At 37.1% G+C, this 15419-nt stretch overlaps 1 protein-coding gene across 3 annotated transcripts in view; it reads right to left on the bottom strand.

Annotated features, from left to right (window-relative positions):
* The window catches only part of ANO10 (anoctamin 10), a 252618-nt gene that overhangs the window by 185628 nt on the left and 51571 nt on the right, over positions 1–15419 (bottom strand). For all 3 annotated transcript variants that reach the window (XR_013162815.1, XM_077129632.1, XM_077129631.1), the window contains 4 exons: positions 7764–7883; positions 5134–5703; positions 2612–2667; positions 1241–1315 (listed from right to left, as the gene is read on the bottom strand). Coding sequence is in view for 2 of the 3 variants with exons in the window: in XM_077129632.1 (XP_076985747.1) it covers positions 1241–1315; positions 2612–2667; positions 5134–5703; positions 7764–7883 (821 nt within the window). In the remaining variant the exon portion in view is untranslated. The remainder of the gene's footprint in view (positions 1–1240; positions 1316–2611; positions 2668–5133; positions 5704–7763; positions 7884–15419) is intronic.

Here is a 15419-nt window from a genome sequence, read left to right as displayed (position 1 = left end):
TCGCCAGTACTAAATTCTGATAAAGGGTATTTTTCTTTAAGAGCTCCCCCCTTCCCAGTTAAACACAGGTGACTAAAGTAGAGGAAATAAGAAGCCATAACCCCACAAAATGCTAATGGGTAGGACCAGAGAAGGTAAGTCCATTGAATTTATCAATTGCAAATATATTATATTGAACTTTCTCAATTTTCAAAAATAATTTTAACAAAAGTAGCAATTCATCTAGTATAGTTCTTAAGAGCACAACATTTAATTTCACTTCCATGCGAGCTGTTAGAATCACAACTACAAAAACTTTTAATATTCTCTGGTTAGACAAATCTTTTAATTTCTTGAAAACTGATCCAAAGTTCTCAAATAAATACTAAAAGGTCTAGGCTTGGGATCGAGAAAGCCTTGTTCACCAAAAGGGGGAAGAAAGAAAAGAGATTAAGTTTCAGTGACTGGGTCAAGAGTCATCCTGGAGGTTATTTGTATGCATTTTATATATTTATATTTAGTTTATGGTGTATTGGAGTGGTTAGAGGGAAGTACCTGAAATTGTTGAGCTGTGTTCCAGTAGCCTTGATTGTACATCAATATAGCTTTATAATGTGACAGTGTAATTGTGGAAAAAAAAAAAAGTCTAGGCTTTGAGACACTGCTAAGAATCTCAGTATATTAAAACCTGGAAGGAACAACCCTTTATTGATAATTGGCTCAAGTATAAAAAAGAGAATTTAGAGAGCAACAATTTGTCTTCCATTATAGCCAGTATTTTGTGATTCAGCTATAGCAACACATCAAAATAAATGTCAGACTTTCCTAAACATTTCAGAAAAGATATAACACTGCAATAGGATCCACTGGTCTCTAAAGTTTAATAACTTACTTAAAAATAAATGTGTAAGATCTGTTTAAGTTATACCACTCACCAATTAACTCACAAACCAATCATTAATGAATATATTTTTGCTGTAAGACTTGCTTTTACAAGTTTGAGATGAACTATATAATTGATTTTACTGCCTTGGATGAATTTTGCAAGTTGTAACTTTTATTAATTTCTTGTCATTTGAGTATGACATTGAGTCACAACTGTGGATTTTTCTAAATTAATTTCCAATTACACTTCAAAATACACAAAATTTAAAAGATTTTATTCATAAAAATGATGATATGAAGACAATTACACTACCTGAATACAGGAAATCACTTTTAAGGCCTAAAAAATGGATACTTTTCTGCCAGTCACACTCACCTGACGCAAAAGCTTCATATCCATCAGGACAAAGGCAATATAGAAAAGTGAAGCAAAACAGTTCAGAAAGTTGAACTGCCAAAAAAAAAAAAATATTTAACATTATTTTACAGTTCTTTATTATAAATGTAAATATAACATTTTAAAAATGTAAGGAGACATTTCCAGTTCAGACAAGATGGCACAGACTGCGTTTCTCCCAGCTCCTTCTCATTATAAACTCTTAAAATAATGCAAGAGGCAACCAAAGGAGAGCTCTGAAAAGCGGTAAAAGGAAGGTGAACTGGTTTGGGACTCTAAGAATGCAGGAACAGCATGGCAGCAGGGCAAACCACCCACCCCAAAGGGAAAAAAAAAAAGATGAGAAGAAGAAGGCCAAGGTCCAGCATTTCCCAATTGCAACTTAGCAACAACCCAGGCGGCCTCGGTAGGCTCGTTCTTCCCAGAGATCACATGGAAGACTATCAAAGCCAGGAGGGGCCCCTCACTTACTCTCAGATCTTGCCTCTACAAGTTTATCTATTTTCAGTAAACTAAAAACCCTCCTAATTGGTGGTTTCTGATCTTTTATGAGCTGAGAAATCAGATGTTAAGCTTCTTAGAACAGCTCTTACAGCCATTTTACAGAGACTCTTTTAGAAGACTGTTTTACAAAGACTCTTTCTAAGTGAGGGCCAGGCACCTTCTCTCAGGTATAAGGTCCATGGAATTTGTTAAATCGATTTTGGTTGAAAGTTCAGAGGACTCTATGCATATTTCTTGATTCTTACTTATGTTCCAGATGGCTGAGATAAACCCCTAATGAATGAGGTGCTTTCAAGCTGACACACCTTTATTGTTTATAATAATGGTAGAAAGAGGCATAAGGTGTGAGCTTCTAGGCAGACAGTAGGAAGTTGCACAATGACTTCTCCCCACCTCCCTCCTACCCATCATCATGTGCTGGGAATATTTTAGGCATCAGAAATTTGATAAATTTTTTTTAAAACACCTTTTCTTAAAATGTCCACTCACAACATAAACTGCTGATAAATGGAAAGATTACTGAACAGCAAAACATTCCACAGTCACCAAAAGGAAAAGAACAGAAACATGTCCATTAAGTGGTTAGTTTTTTAAATAACTGAATGTTAGTTATAATGCTAAATTGCATATTTTGAATTCTTATACCCCATGTACATTTGTAACTTAAGACTACTGAATATATATGTAACATATTTATTAATCAACCTTTATCTACTTTCACAAAATATATTAACTATCTGAAATGTTAAACTACAAGCAAGTCTTCATATTTATATTCCTATATATTAGCTAGTATGTATCAGTTTCACAATTAAAAATTGATTTGTATATAAAAACTATACTTACCACTAAAACTTTCAAAATTAGATGATTCTGGTAGGCAGATTCCAATCTGTGATTCTCTAAAATATTAAAAAGAACAGATAGTTTCTCTCAGATAAGAAAGCAATACGGGAACACTGTCATCAGCTGCAGCAAGGCCTGTGCTAAGAACACAGCTGACTACCACCAGAGTCTCCACCAGTTAGTATCAGGCTGTCAATTATGGCTCTACCTTACCACCAAGAACATCGCACACCAAAAAGGAAAAAGTCAAGTTGAGAACACATTATTTCATGGCACTGTAATAGCTCTGTGGTCGGAAATTATTTTTTAAATAATACTGTTACAGAAAAAATTTGAGGAGTGCTGGCAAATGAGATCCCACAGTTTTTGACTACCTAAAAAAGCTATAATAATAAAAACCGATATGGTAATAAAAAACTGACCAGCAATCTCTAATGGTAGAGCAATAAATGAAGCTTTCTGTACATTTGGCTCATAAGTATTAACTTCAAGAGAAACTCAAATTTCCATCCTCCACTAAAAAAATGAGACACTGTGCAAATCCCAAGACAGAAGAATAGAAGACAAGAAAGATTGTAAAGACAAGAGTCATCTTGCACAGAGAGGCAGATAATCCAGCTGAGTTGGGTTTATATCCCAACTCAGTTACTCAGTCACTGTCTGACTTTAGAAGAGTTATTTAACCTTATGATACTCAGCCTCTTCGCCTACAAAGGAGACTGACACCTACTCAGGTAACTGTCAGGATTAGAAATAATACAAAACCTTAGCCAAATTTTAGAACAAATAAAGTTCTCAATAAATGGGAGCTGCTGCTGCTGCTGCTGTCGTTGTTGTTACTATATAATGAATAAAAATAATTTAAAACAGTATTATGGCCCAAGAAATAAAGGCCTAAACTAAACTTCTTTCTAGGGAATAATATGGCATGATTGTTTGTTTGAATAAATAAATTAAAGAGTGGATGTCCTGGAGACTATTGATTTAATAAGCCAAGCCCTTGATCTCAGGGTTTGCCATTATGAAACTTATTTCTGCCAAAGAGGAGCTAAGTCTACTTATAATTAGGCCTAAGAGTCACCCCCAGAGAGTCTCTTGTTGCTCAGATGTGGCCTCTCTCTCTAAGCCAACTTCTCTGGTGAATTCACTGCCCTCCCACTGCATGACCCCCAGGGGTGAAAATCCCCCTGGCAATGTGGACAGGGCTCCTTGGGATCAGTCTGGTCAGGCATCATGGGACAAAAAAGACTTTTCAAACAAAAGGGGTAAGAGAAAATAAAACAAGATAAATTTTCAGTGGTTGAGAAATTTCAAATAGAGTTGAGAGGTCATTCTGGAGGTTATTCTTATGCATTATATAGAATTTCAGTTTTTAGTGTATTAGAATAGCTAGAAGGAAATACTTGAAACTGTTGAACTGAATTTCAGTGGTCTCGATTCTTGAAGACAATTGTATAACTATATAGTTCTTAGAATGATTTTATACGATTGTGAAAACTTTGCGGTTGATATTCCCTTTATTCAGAGTATGGACAGATGAGTAAACATAAGGACAAAGAATAAATAAATAATAGGGGAAAGAAGGGTTATGGAACAGTTTGGGTGTTCTTTTTTCATTTTTATTTTTATTCTTATGAAATGGAAATGTTCAAAATTGACTGCGGTGATGAATGCAGAGCTATATGATGATGCTGTGAGCCACTGATTGTATACTTCAGATATGTGAATATATCTCAATAAAATGGCATTAAAAAAAGAGTGAATGTCCTATCAAAACCATTTCTAACCTCTTAACCGAGGTCCTTTTGTACCAAAGATACATACATGAACATCTGCTTCCACTGAGCTCAATGAAGCAGTCCTCAGTGCCCTATACCAACGTGATACTAAAACTAGATCATTAAATACAAATATACTTCATTCAACCACAGTATCATGAAGACAATTTCAATCTAGTCTACTCTCAGTATAAAATGAAATATTAAAACATTAGAGGCGGGCGGGCAACACTGAGGCTTGGCTCAGTGGCAGAGTTCTCGCCTGCCATGCCGGAGACTCGGGTTTGATTCCTGGTGCCTGCCCATGCCAAAAAAAAATTAGAGGCACAGGTTTTAGATACAGACAAGTCTGAATGAGCCAAGTTTTCCTATTTACTGGTTATATGAAAGATTATGTAAAGGAGGGAAAATGCTGAACCTTGATAAGTTTTAGTATCTTTATCCATAAAATGGTGAAATAACTTCTACTTCATGGTGTCCTGAGAAGGTGAAAATGAGATACTGTGGATGATGTGCTCAGCAGGGCACCTTAAACACAGAAATTTGCACTCAATAAATGAGAATTGTGATGATCATGATAAGGAAATCATCAGAGCTCGCAAAGCCAATGAACTGTGGCTTATATCTCTATAAGCCCAGGCCAGCATGTATCTTCTATGCCAGATAACAGGTATATGAATTCTATGATCTGAGCAATATTTCTTTCAGGCAAATAAGGCATGAATACAAAGCATTAAGTCTTACCCCACGAAGTTAAAAACTCAGCAGCATAACGATACAGGCGGTTCATGATCTCAATCACAATGGCATAGATGATGCTGGGCACGTACAGTAAGAGACTGGTCCACTCAGAACCACTGTTCTCATGCAGAGCCAAAGCCCAGGCCTCCAGGTCAAAGTAAATCATCATAACATACAGAGAGAAATAGAGACAAAGACACACGAACGGCAGAGAGACCAGGTAAATGCGCAATTGTCTCTTGTAGCTGGGGTAGGTGGGCTCCTCTCTGCCAGTGACAGGATTGATACCCAGAACCCCATGAAATCCTGGCCGGGGCTCCTCAAACTGCCTCTTCATGACCAGTGTTCCCCACCTGTAGGTCATGCTGGCACAGCCGCGCTTCCACACTTCCAGGATCACTGTGGACCAGATCAGGTTGAATGAGGCGAAAATCACGTACTTGTCATAGTCTTCCCACACAAACAGGTAGTATGGCAACCCGATGATGGCCATGGGGATTAAGGCAAAAGTGAAATATTCCAAAAATCCAAAGTAAAGAGCAATCATTTCCCCGAAGTAGCCACGAATACTGTCTACAGTGGAAGAAAAAAGACCTTATGTACAGATTACCAAGACTTGGTTATTTTTAATCATTTCAGTTAAGTTTGATCTTTCTTTCAGTTAAATGGGGATCACTTAATACCCTCATTTCCTCACCAGTGTGTGGTGGTAAGTCAGTCCACCGAGTACAAAGACCCCACTTGTCTCAGGGCCCAGGCCACAGCTACCGATGCTGCTCTCCCAGGAGCCCTGGGTCTGTTTCCTCTTTAACTCCTTACCCAGTGGAAACCTTCTCAAAGCAAAATGTATGTGGGGCTTGCCTGAAATCTCTAAAGTTTACATTAGATTTGACCATGGCTATTGACCCATTTTAATTTGGAAGTTCTATTTATGCCCCCATTTTTCTCCTTCTTTACTTATTACAGCTACAAATGTTCTTTTCAAAGAAGCTTCCCATCTATTATATCCTGCTTCCCCTAAGCACAGATACAAAAATTATCATCAGTAGGTCACAGCAAGTGTTTTGATGCATGAAGAACAGAACTTATTCAAAAGGAGACACTAAGATTCTACATACTATTAATCTCTAGAACAGCTATGGAACCTAATCACCTACAGCCTCGTGTAAGTGCTGGGCAGAAGGCCCAAGGAACACAAGCTAACAAATTCAAAAGAGGTCTCTAACACAGCATCCTTTGCTAGCCATATCCATGAGTGAATGCCTGGATCCTACACTCGAACCGGATGCAGCTGGCAAGGGTGGATGTTGGGCAGTCAAAGCTTTTATTACTTTTTTAATTACAGGCAGTTAAAACATCGTTTTTTAGAGATGACATGATGAGATCAATCTCTGGAGCTGGGTTAAAGTGAACTGATTTCAGTTATTTTCTCCTATCCTTAATTTCTCTAGCTAACCTAAGGGCTTATTATTAAAACCATGGGTATGATGAGGTCACCTCAAATGTGAATTAGATTAAAGGATATCCAAGCAATGTGAGAAAAACAAAAAGGTTTTCATGGTGTTGGACCCTAAAATCAAAGGATTTAGTTTCCCTTTGATCATCCTGTGCCAGAGCTACCATCACCAGGCCCTGCATTCCCAGTGGTCTCAAACGCACACCACCTCTGGGTGTCCCCATCAACTCACTTTCTCCCCTTATTTTCTAAGGAGCAGCAAGAGATGCTGCTACCTTGTAAGTCCTACAGGCAATATTCAGATTTATTGCCACTGAAATGCCAAAACAAAGTAGAAAAAATGACATAATTTTAACATAAAATGGCTAGAGTAGCTCCCGGAAATATCAGAAAACAAAGCTTTCCCTTCAGAGAGTATAAGAAAATAATCAAAATGTAGTTTCAAAATTTGATCTTAAAAACGATCTTTGTTCATTGGTAGAACATCATAGTAATTGTTTCAGAAATTGAAATTAGAAAGAAAATTATTTTGGAAGTATTCTTTTGAACAAAATCAAAAGAATGATGTCCTTTCAAGAAAAACTGAGAGTGAAATTCTGCAGCTTAAATGTACCTCTTATGTTTAAAAATCATGCCTAAATCATCAATTTTAAATATTCTTGAAACTCTGTATTGATGGAAATTTACATACTGTCCAATAAATACCAAATAAAATAATTATTATTCTTCTAATTGTATATTAAGCAAATGCTCTTTAACCCTGTTGTCATCTCTAAGCATGAGCACACACCTTGGCCCATTACAAATAATTAGTCCTACAGAAACAGAAATTTTCAAATACAAAATTTCCATAGTCCTACTAAATTCTTATAAAGTATGTTCTACCCCAACTCTGATACCTACTGATGTAGGCCACTGTAAATTGCCCCTCTTATTGGTGAATTTAGTGAAAGGCTGTAATACAGTCCATCTAACGTAATATCAGAAATAAGCGGGTAATCTAACCCATCTTATTCCCCAAAAGAAATGCTTTCCCATAGGAAACTGCTGAGAGAGCTCAGCAGAGCATTAAATATCTGCACAAGGGAGATGATTCCCCTGTTGAATTGCGAGACTTTTCACTGATCTCCCTGACTCCCACTCCCCTCTTCTGTAAATACTAGGTACTGACACCTACCTAAAGGCTGATACTTAAAGGTAAACCGAGTATACCAAGTGTTCTCAAGCTTCTTCAGGGCTTCATTATCATGCAGTGGAAACACCTGAATCACAATACCAGAGGTGAGCAATCTTCTCACTGCAGAGGGAAAATGTGACAAACGACATTAAACAGATTCGAGACTGTTCATGAGGCTTCATCAAATAGGATAAGCGAATACTACAGAAAGGTCAATGTTATTATACTGCCTACTCCAAAGGCGTATATTCTTTTATTTTTCAGAATGTAAATATCATTATTTTCTTTGACAACAAAAGCAATACGAGTTGATATAAATTTTTAAAACAAACAGAAATGTTCACATTTGAATGTGAAAGGCTCCTATTAATCTCCCCTTTTCCCCCCAAAAATAGCCACTGTTGATAGCAATTTAGCATATAGCCAGACTTCAGAAAAGTGCATCCATAAATGTATACTTTAAAAACAAAAATGGGATCATTCTATACACATTGTTCTGTCCTCTTTCATCATGTAATAGTACATATTGAATATTTTTCCATGTTAATATAAATAGAACATGACATATTCTCTTCAACAGTGTCACAATATTGCTGTATGAGATACTATAATTAAACTAATGCTCTATTAAAGAATATTTCATTTTTTCCTTTTTTTGTTGCTATTATAAATGACTAAAAATTCTTCTACATACATCTTATCTTTCCCCATATCTACTATTTCTTTGTAATATATACTTTGAGGTGGAATTGCTAGGTCCCAGGGTGTATGTATTTTAAATTTGGACAGATATTATAAAACTGCCCCTAGAAAAATTTTACCAGGTTGACTTCTTGCTACAATGAAGACAAGAAAATGTTCAGTTACTTTCATTGTTTGGATACTGAATACTTTCAATCATTTTCCTCTTTTCTAATCTGATAACAAAAGCTTACACTCAGAAATAGCAAATATCAAAATCAAATAAAGATTTCCTATTTTCAGCAGTTATTTGATTAGTACAGAATTAATACTTGTGCACATCCTGCATTCTTTCCCAGCCACATCCACATGGGCGCATGGAAGAGACAGATGATTTCAAACAAATACAATATCCTCTGGCAGTATTAAACATAACTGTAGCATTCTCTTGTCTACAATTACTTAGGGTGGCTTAATGGGGAGAGGGGATGGATCTTCAGGTCCTCAAAAGGAAACGTGCCCAGTGGATATGGAGAACTCAAGTGCAATGGCTTGTGCTATATGTAGGAAGTGAGGACACATGAGCTCCTAGTGGTTTCTTACTAAAGAATATGGGTGCTAATAAGATACACCCCATCTCCTAGCTAGCTTGTCACCAAAGACTGGTGATGAGAATATCAGGTATCAGGCCCATCCATGAAGACCAGCAAACAAACGTCCGCAGCATGGAAGAGACAAAGGATTTAAGTTTTCAGTGTAGAAATACTACATATAACAAAGAGAGACAGCATATTCTCAGGACAGGTCCCTGAACATAAAATCTTCAGGGTCATTTTTTATTATTATTATTTTTTGTATGCTGTATGGCGGGGTCACATTTCATTATTTTTCCATGACAGTAAGCCGCTTATTGCAGCACCATTTGTTGAATTTGTTTTGTTTTGTTTTTGTTTGTTTGTTTTGGGGGGGAAGTGCATGGACCGGGAATCAAACCCGGGTCTCCAACATGACAGGCAAGAACTCTGCCTGCTGAGTCACCATAGCCCACCCTCTGGTAGAATTCTTACCTGCCATGACGGAAACCCAGATTAGATTCCTGGTGCTTGCCCATGCAGAAAAAAAAGAACTCTACCAGGGTAATTTAGAAGTAAAAATAACTTCTTAAAAATGGAAAAATGATAATAAAGTGGAGATATCTGACAGCAACAATAGGGAAAAATCTGGGTCTGAAAAAAAGATTCTTAATATACAGTTTTCTTACAATTATATCTCATGTGTACAGAGGGGATAAATTTGACAGCTAGAACTGTGATGGAATCCTCCTTCTTAATGATTGAAAAAAAGGTATATATTCAAAATATCAGCAACTAGGATTAAAAAGATATAAGGTTTAATTTATAGCAGCTTCTGGTATTGTCACATATATATATTTTTCATATTTTTATTCTAAAGTATTTCAGCAGATTTTTCTTTGGCTAACGTGTGAAAACTGATCACCCATCAACTATTCTGATTCTTATCCCTTATTTGGGAAAGCACAAGTTGTAACTGGTTCTTTTTTCCTATTACTATCCTTTTCAATTTCTATATCGTTTTTAAACTTTGAACTGACTTAGGGCATCTAAATTATTAAATTTCTATTTCTAAGTTGATTTTTTGTAAATGGCCCTTTTTAGGACAGAAGACAGTCCAGGCTGATACAATAACCAGCTTGTATATTTCTAAAAATAGGACAGTGAACTGAGAGACTCAGAGAATATAAAGCTGCAGGTCCTAAATTACTGGGCTTTTCTTCACCATCAATGCCTAAAGCACGGTTTGGTTTCTAAACACGTTTTGGTTTCTAAAAACAGACTTTTGTTGTCTCTGCTTTTTTTTGTGTTTGTTTATTAAAATCTGTCCACCGTCTCAAGGTAGCTAAGAGTATAACTGACAGGAGCCTTACCTTCAAAGGAAAATATGATGCTGTGCAGGCCTATCTAAAGAAAGGAACAACTTTGAGAGTCCTTCTTTAAGAATGCTGGACGATCTCTTGCCAAGTACTATGGGTTACTATAACAGACATTTCACAATTACTACCCAAATCAAAACCTAATTTAAGGGAGGCTGTAAGTAACCTGGTTTATAGTAAAACCCTCTAAATTAAATAAGGTAATAACAATACTAATACAGTACTGCTACTGTCTTTGAGTTATGTGATGTGTTTACTTCAAAGGTAAAAACAAAAATCTCTCTCACGACTCCTTATGGTGTCCCTGTGCAACAGGAAGGGCTGGTCCTGTCTCCATCCCAGCAATAGGGTGATGAGTGCACAGAGCCACACAAGCATCAGCAATCTTTGGGAAATGAAGAGTGGCACCCTACCCTTTCCCCCCAGCAGCTGCTGTGCCCCAGCCCTGAGTCTAGCTTTCAAGTGTGAACTGACCACCGTGTATTCATAAGGGAAAAAAAAGACTGCTTCTGAGGGATACCTGTGCTTTCAAAATATACTTTTATTTTCCCATACTGTTTTCATCCCTAATTAATATAAAAACTACATATATGTATGTGGCAAGACACAATATGTGTATATATGTGTATGTGTATATGTGTATATACATCAAGTAGCAGGAATGTGCATATAAAACACAGCATAGATCTGCTACATGCTGTTCACTTGAAATTTACTCCATTATTCTCAGAAGGCTGCATCTGACCACTATTCAACTTATATATCAAAAATATTCAGAATGTTACCACAATATTCTAAAAGAATTAACTATATAACATTACATATACTATGAGATGTGTCACATTCCCATCAATCAAAATACAATGATCACCTGGGAGACAGATAATCAGAGACAGAGTTGTAACCTAACCTAAATAATATCCCTTGGGATACAATTAATATTTAAGACATTGTTGGACCCTTTAACTCCTCTTTCTAAAGAAAATCTTTCGTTGGGTTTTCTGCATGAATATTAGGTATAAAGAACCAATAGGAGAAGGCAAGATCTGAAGGTATGAGGGGATCTTAGCTCACACAGAAAATGAGAAATGGGATGGCAGTTAAGATGAACACTTGACAACTAAGACACGCATAGACCCAGTTTTTAGTTCTCTTGAGTTGCTTCTCAGAATGAGGAAGCCCTGAAGTGCCCAGCTCACAGCACCACCTAACTGTCTCAGACAATACAATTTGCTACCTACGTAACCAAAGCTTCCTATCAAAACGTTACATTATGGCCTGTGAATTTATAATTATTGTGTGTAGAAATAAAATGAAAAATGAATAAATAATAAGACCTAAGATAACGGACAGCAGTTCTCCTGGAAGCCGGGCTGGCTCCCACCGTGCTGACGGGATCCCCAGAGTGGTGAGAGCTCCTCCCCATCGGCCTCAGAGAAGAGGTGCCCAAGGCGGCACTCCCGCACCAACACCACACACCCCAAAGGCCAAAAGAAGCCCTTCTGCTTACTTCTGTGGACTGCTTTATCAACAATCCAGTATCTTAAGTTACTTTAAGTCTTATTAGCTCTGAAATCTGCGCTTTTTATAGTTAGCAATTTATAATTATGCATATAGCATGTCCTTTTCAACCAAATATTGTGGTACATACCTAAATTGATATAAAATATAACATAGCATTTAAGAATCACATTTCTGAAAGATTAGAGGAAGAGAATAATGCAGAATTTAAAAATCCAGCCTAGAAAACTTAAATATGAGTCTTATCCCAGACTGTATATATATATAAAAAAAAACTTTCAAATGACTATGATTGAGATGATTTTATTGTTTCTACATACAAAAAAAAAAAAGAAAGAAAGAAAAGATCCTGGTTTACAAAAGCCTTGTTCTGTCAGTGAGGAAGTTATTTCTAGTCCAGCTTCACCAAACAGGCTACCTACACACCCAAGAGAAATCCATTTGCATATTTCCTCCAAGGTTTTCATTCAGTTGAAAATTTCTCTCTTTGAAGCAACTAGAGGCATCTGGAAAACTGCTGCTCCAGAGTCCCATCTGAAGAAAGAACATACCCATACTTTTCTCTGTTCCAGCCACCCCTAAGAGGTTGTACCCATGCAGAAACTCACAGATGGAAGCAGTGATTTACACAAGATGGTCAGATTAATGCAGATGAACAGGACGAAGCAGGGATGCTTACACTGTTAGCCAGGACAGGGCCTCAGACAGCTTTGTACATTTTATTTGATGCAGAACCCAGCTGTGTCTAAAAACATGCCTTCCAAAAAAAAAAAAAATGCCTTCCCACTAAAAGATCAAATAAGACTTAAAATTTAGGAAAGGCATCAAACTGCTTAAATATAGCATGTGAAACTTCTAGTTACAAATAAAGACACCTCTGCCTTTTCTTGTCCACAACACCTAATTAAAAACAACAAGGTAAGTAAAAAACATACAAAGAAATCTCTATGTTTGATGGAAGTAAGGGGAAAAAAAAGCAACAATAAGCCGAAATTATGAAAAAGGGTATTGAAAAATCAGCTCAGGGTGATGGAGTAAACTAAGAGCACAGACACCTCTGCATACCCGGGTCAAGCAGGCAGACAGAGGACTCTCCTAGGCATGCAGGGATGGGAAACTACTCTTCCCTTGCCCAGGATGCAGGCAAAGAAGGAACTCCTTAGAGCATGTCTGCTGCCTGCCTGGCACCACAGCCAGGCAAGAGAGGTGAGGCTGGAGAGAGAAAGTGCAAGTCTGCTCTCTTGGATAAAAGAGCTGGCTGCTAGATTCCAGAGACGGAAGGCAAGCACCTTTGGAACTATGGATCTTGGTTGACCAATAAATCTAAAGGCCAAACCTAACAAAAGCCTTTCAAGAGCAGGGATTCACAGAGGCCCCCAGAAGGGCCTAAGAAGACTCAAGAAGAGCTCACTGAGCAGAGGAAAATTCAACCTCCCCAAGTTGAAATCCTGATATTCTCACAAGCACTGTGGACAACCAAAGCTATAGGCTGAGCTCCCAGTCTTGGGGTTTGTTCATATGAAACTTAACCCCACAAAGGATAGGTCAAGCCTGCTTAAAATTAGGCCTAAGAGTCACCCCCAAGAGAGCCTCTTTTGCTGCTCAGATGTGGCCTCTCTCTCCAGCCAACACAAAAGGCAAACTTACCACTCTCCCTCCTCCTGTCTACATGGGATATGACTCCCAGGGGTGTGGACCTTCCTGGCAATGTGGGACAGAAATCCTAGAATAAGCTGAGATTCAGCATCAAGGGATTGAGAAAACCTTCTGGATCAAAGTGGAAAGAGTGAAATGAGACAAAGTGTCAGTGGCTGAGAGGTTATCCTGGAGGTTATTCTTATGCATTGAGTAGATATCACTTTGTTATTCAAGACGTAAGGGAGAGGCTGGAGGGAATTGCCTGAAAATGGAGCTGTGTTCCGGTAGCCATGTTTCTTGAAGATGATTGCATAATGATATAGCTTTCACAATGTGACTGTGATTGTGAAAACCTTGTGTCTGATGCTCCTTTTATCTACCTTGTCCACAGACGAGTAGAACATATGGAATAAAAATAAATAATAGGGGTAACAAATGCTAAAATAAATTTAGTTTGAAATGCTAGTGATCAGTGAAAGGGAGGGAGGGGTATGGTATGTGTAATCTTTTTTTTCTGTTTTCGTTTTATTTCTTTTTCTGTTGTCTTTTTATTTCTTTTTCTGAATTGATGCAAATGTTCTAAGAAATGATCATGATGATGAATATGCAACTATGTGATGATATTGTGAATTACTGATTATATATGTAGAACAGAATGATCAAAATAAGAATGTTTGCGCTTATTTGGTGGTGTTTTTTTTTGTATTTAAAGAAAAAAAGAAGAAGAAGAGCTCACTGCTGGCCAAACTCCAAGCTTCCAGCTATCAGAGTTCCCTACTGAGGCCCCAAGCACCCCTCCCCCACCCCACCCCCACAGCACATTCCCTTCTGAAAACAGCCAGCTGGAAAAAGTATTACATTTAAAAATTAAGTAATAATTAGAAAGAATCTAGAATAGAACTGTGCAAAAACAAAAAAAAAAACTACAAGAAATAAAAAGAAAAACAATAAACAAAGGTAAAGAAGAAACTGGAAAATTACATTATTGAGCATTGAAAACCTGAAATTCTTCATGAACTTTTATAAATTGGAGCAGCCATTGAAATTAAACTTTGAAGAACTAAGAGAATTAAGGAAAGAGTTCAAAAAAGCAACTTAGGAGAAAAATAAAACTATTATAGGTAAAAATAATAAATAATTAAAAATAATAATAAAAGCTACAAAAAAGACAAAAGTGAAAAACACAAAGAAATGGTAGACAAACCTAAGAAAATTATGAATGAAGACTTAAAAAACTCACAGGGAAAATATAAGACCTAAGACAGCGTGTGTGTGTGTGTGTGTGTGTGTGTGTGTGTGTGTGTGTGTGTGTACGTGTATATATGAAATTTAACACTGATATAAAGTTTTATCCCTTCCAGGATCACATATTGTCTTTGTTATTATCTCTTTAGCTGCTCTTTTTTTTATTTTTATTGTGGGAAAATATATACAACAATAAACTTCCTTATTTCAATCACTGCCAAGCATACCATTCACTGGGATTAATCACCTTCACAGTACAGTGGTATCCTTACCACCTTCCACTACTAAAACTTTCCCATTTCCCCAACAGAAACAGTATACACACCTGCATTAATGTATGTCCCCCACCTCTGGCAGCTTGTTCTCTAATTTCTGTCTCTATGAGCTTCCACATTCTCCAATATATTCTTTGTCATTACCATCGGGATTAAATTTAACATCCTAAATATGCAACAATCTCATTTGCTTTATTTTTGGGGGGGTGGAGGTAGTGTATGGGCCATAAACTGAACCCAGGTCTCCCCCGGCCATATATATACACTTATTTGCTCTAATATACAAAGTATGTTCCTATACCCCCTTCATCTCCCCACCTTTACGTAGTTCTTGTCACAAATTAC

Source organism: Tamandua tetradactyla, chromosome 15, assembly GCF_023851605.1.
Source record: "Tamandua tetradactyla isolate mTamTet1 chromosome 15, mTamTet1.pri, whole genome shotgun sequence".
NCBI lineage: Eukaryota > Metazoa > Chordata > Mammalia > Pilosa > Myrmecophagidae > Tamandua > Tamandua tetradactyla.
This window is presented reverse-complemented; position numbering and strand designations above follow the sequence as displayed.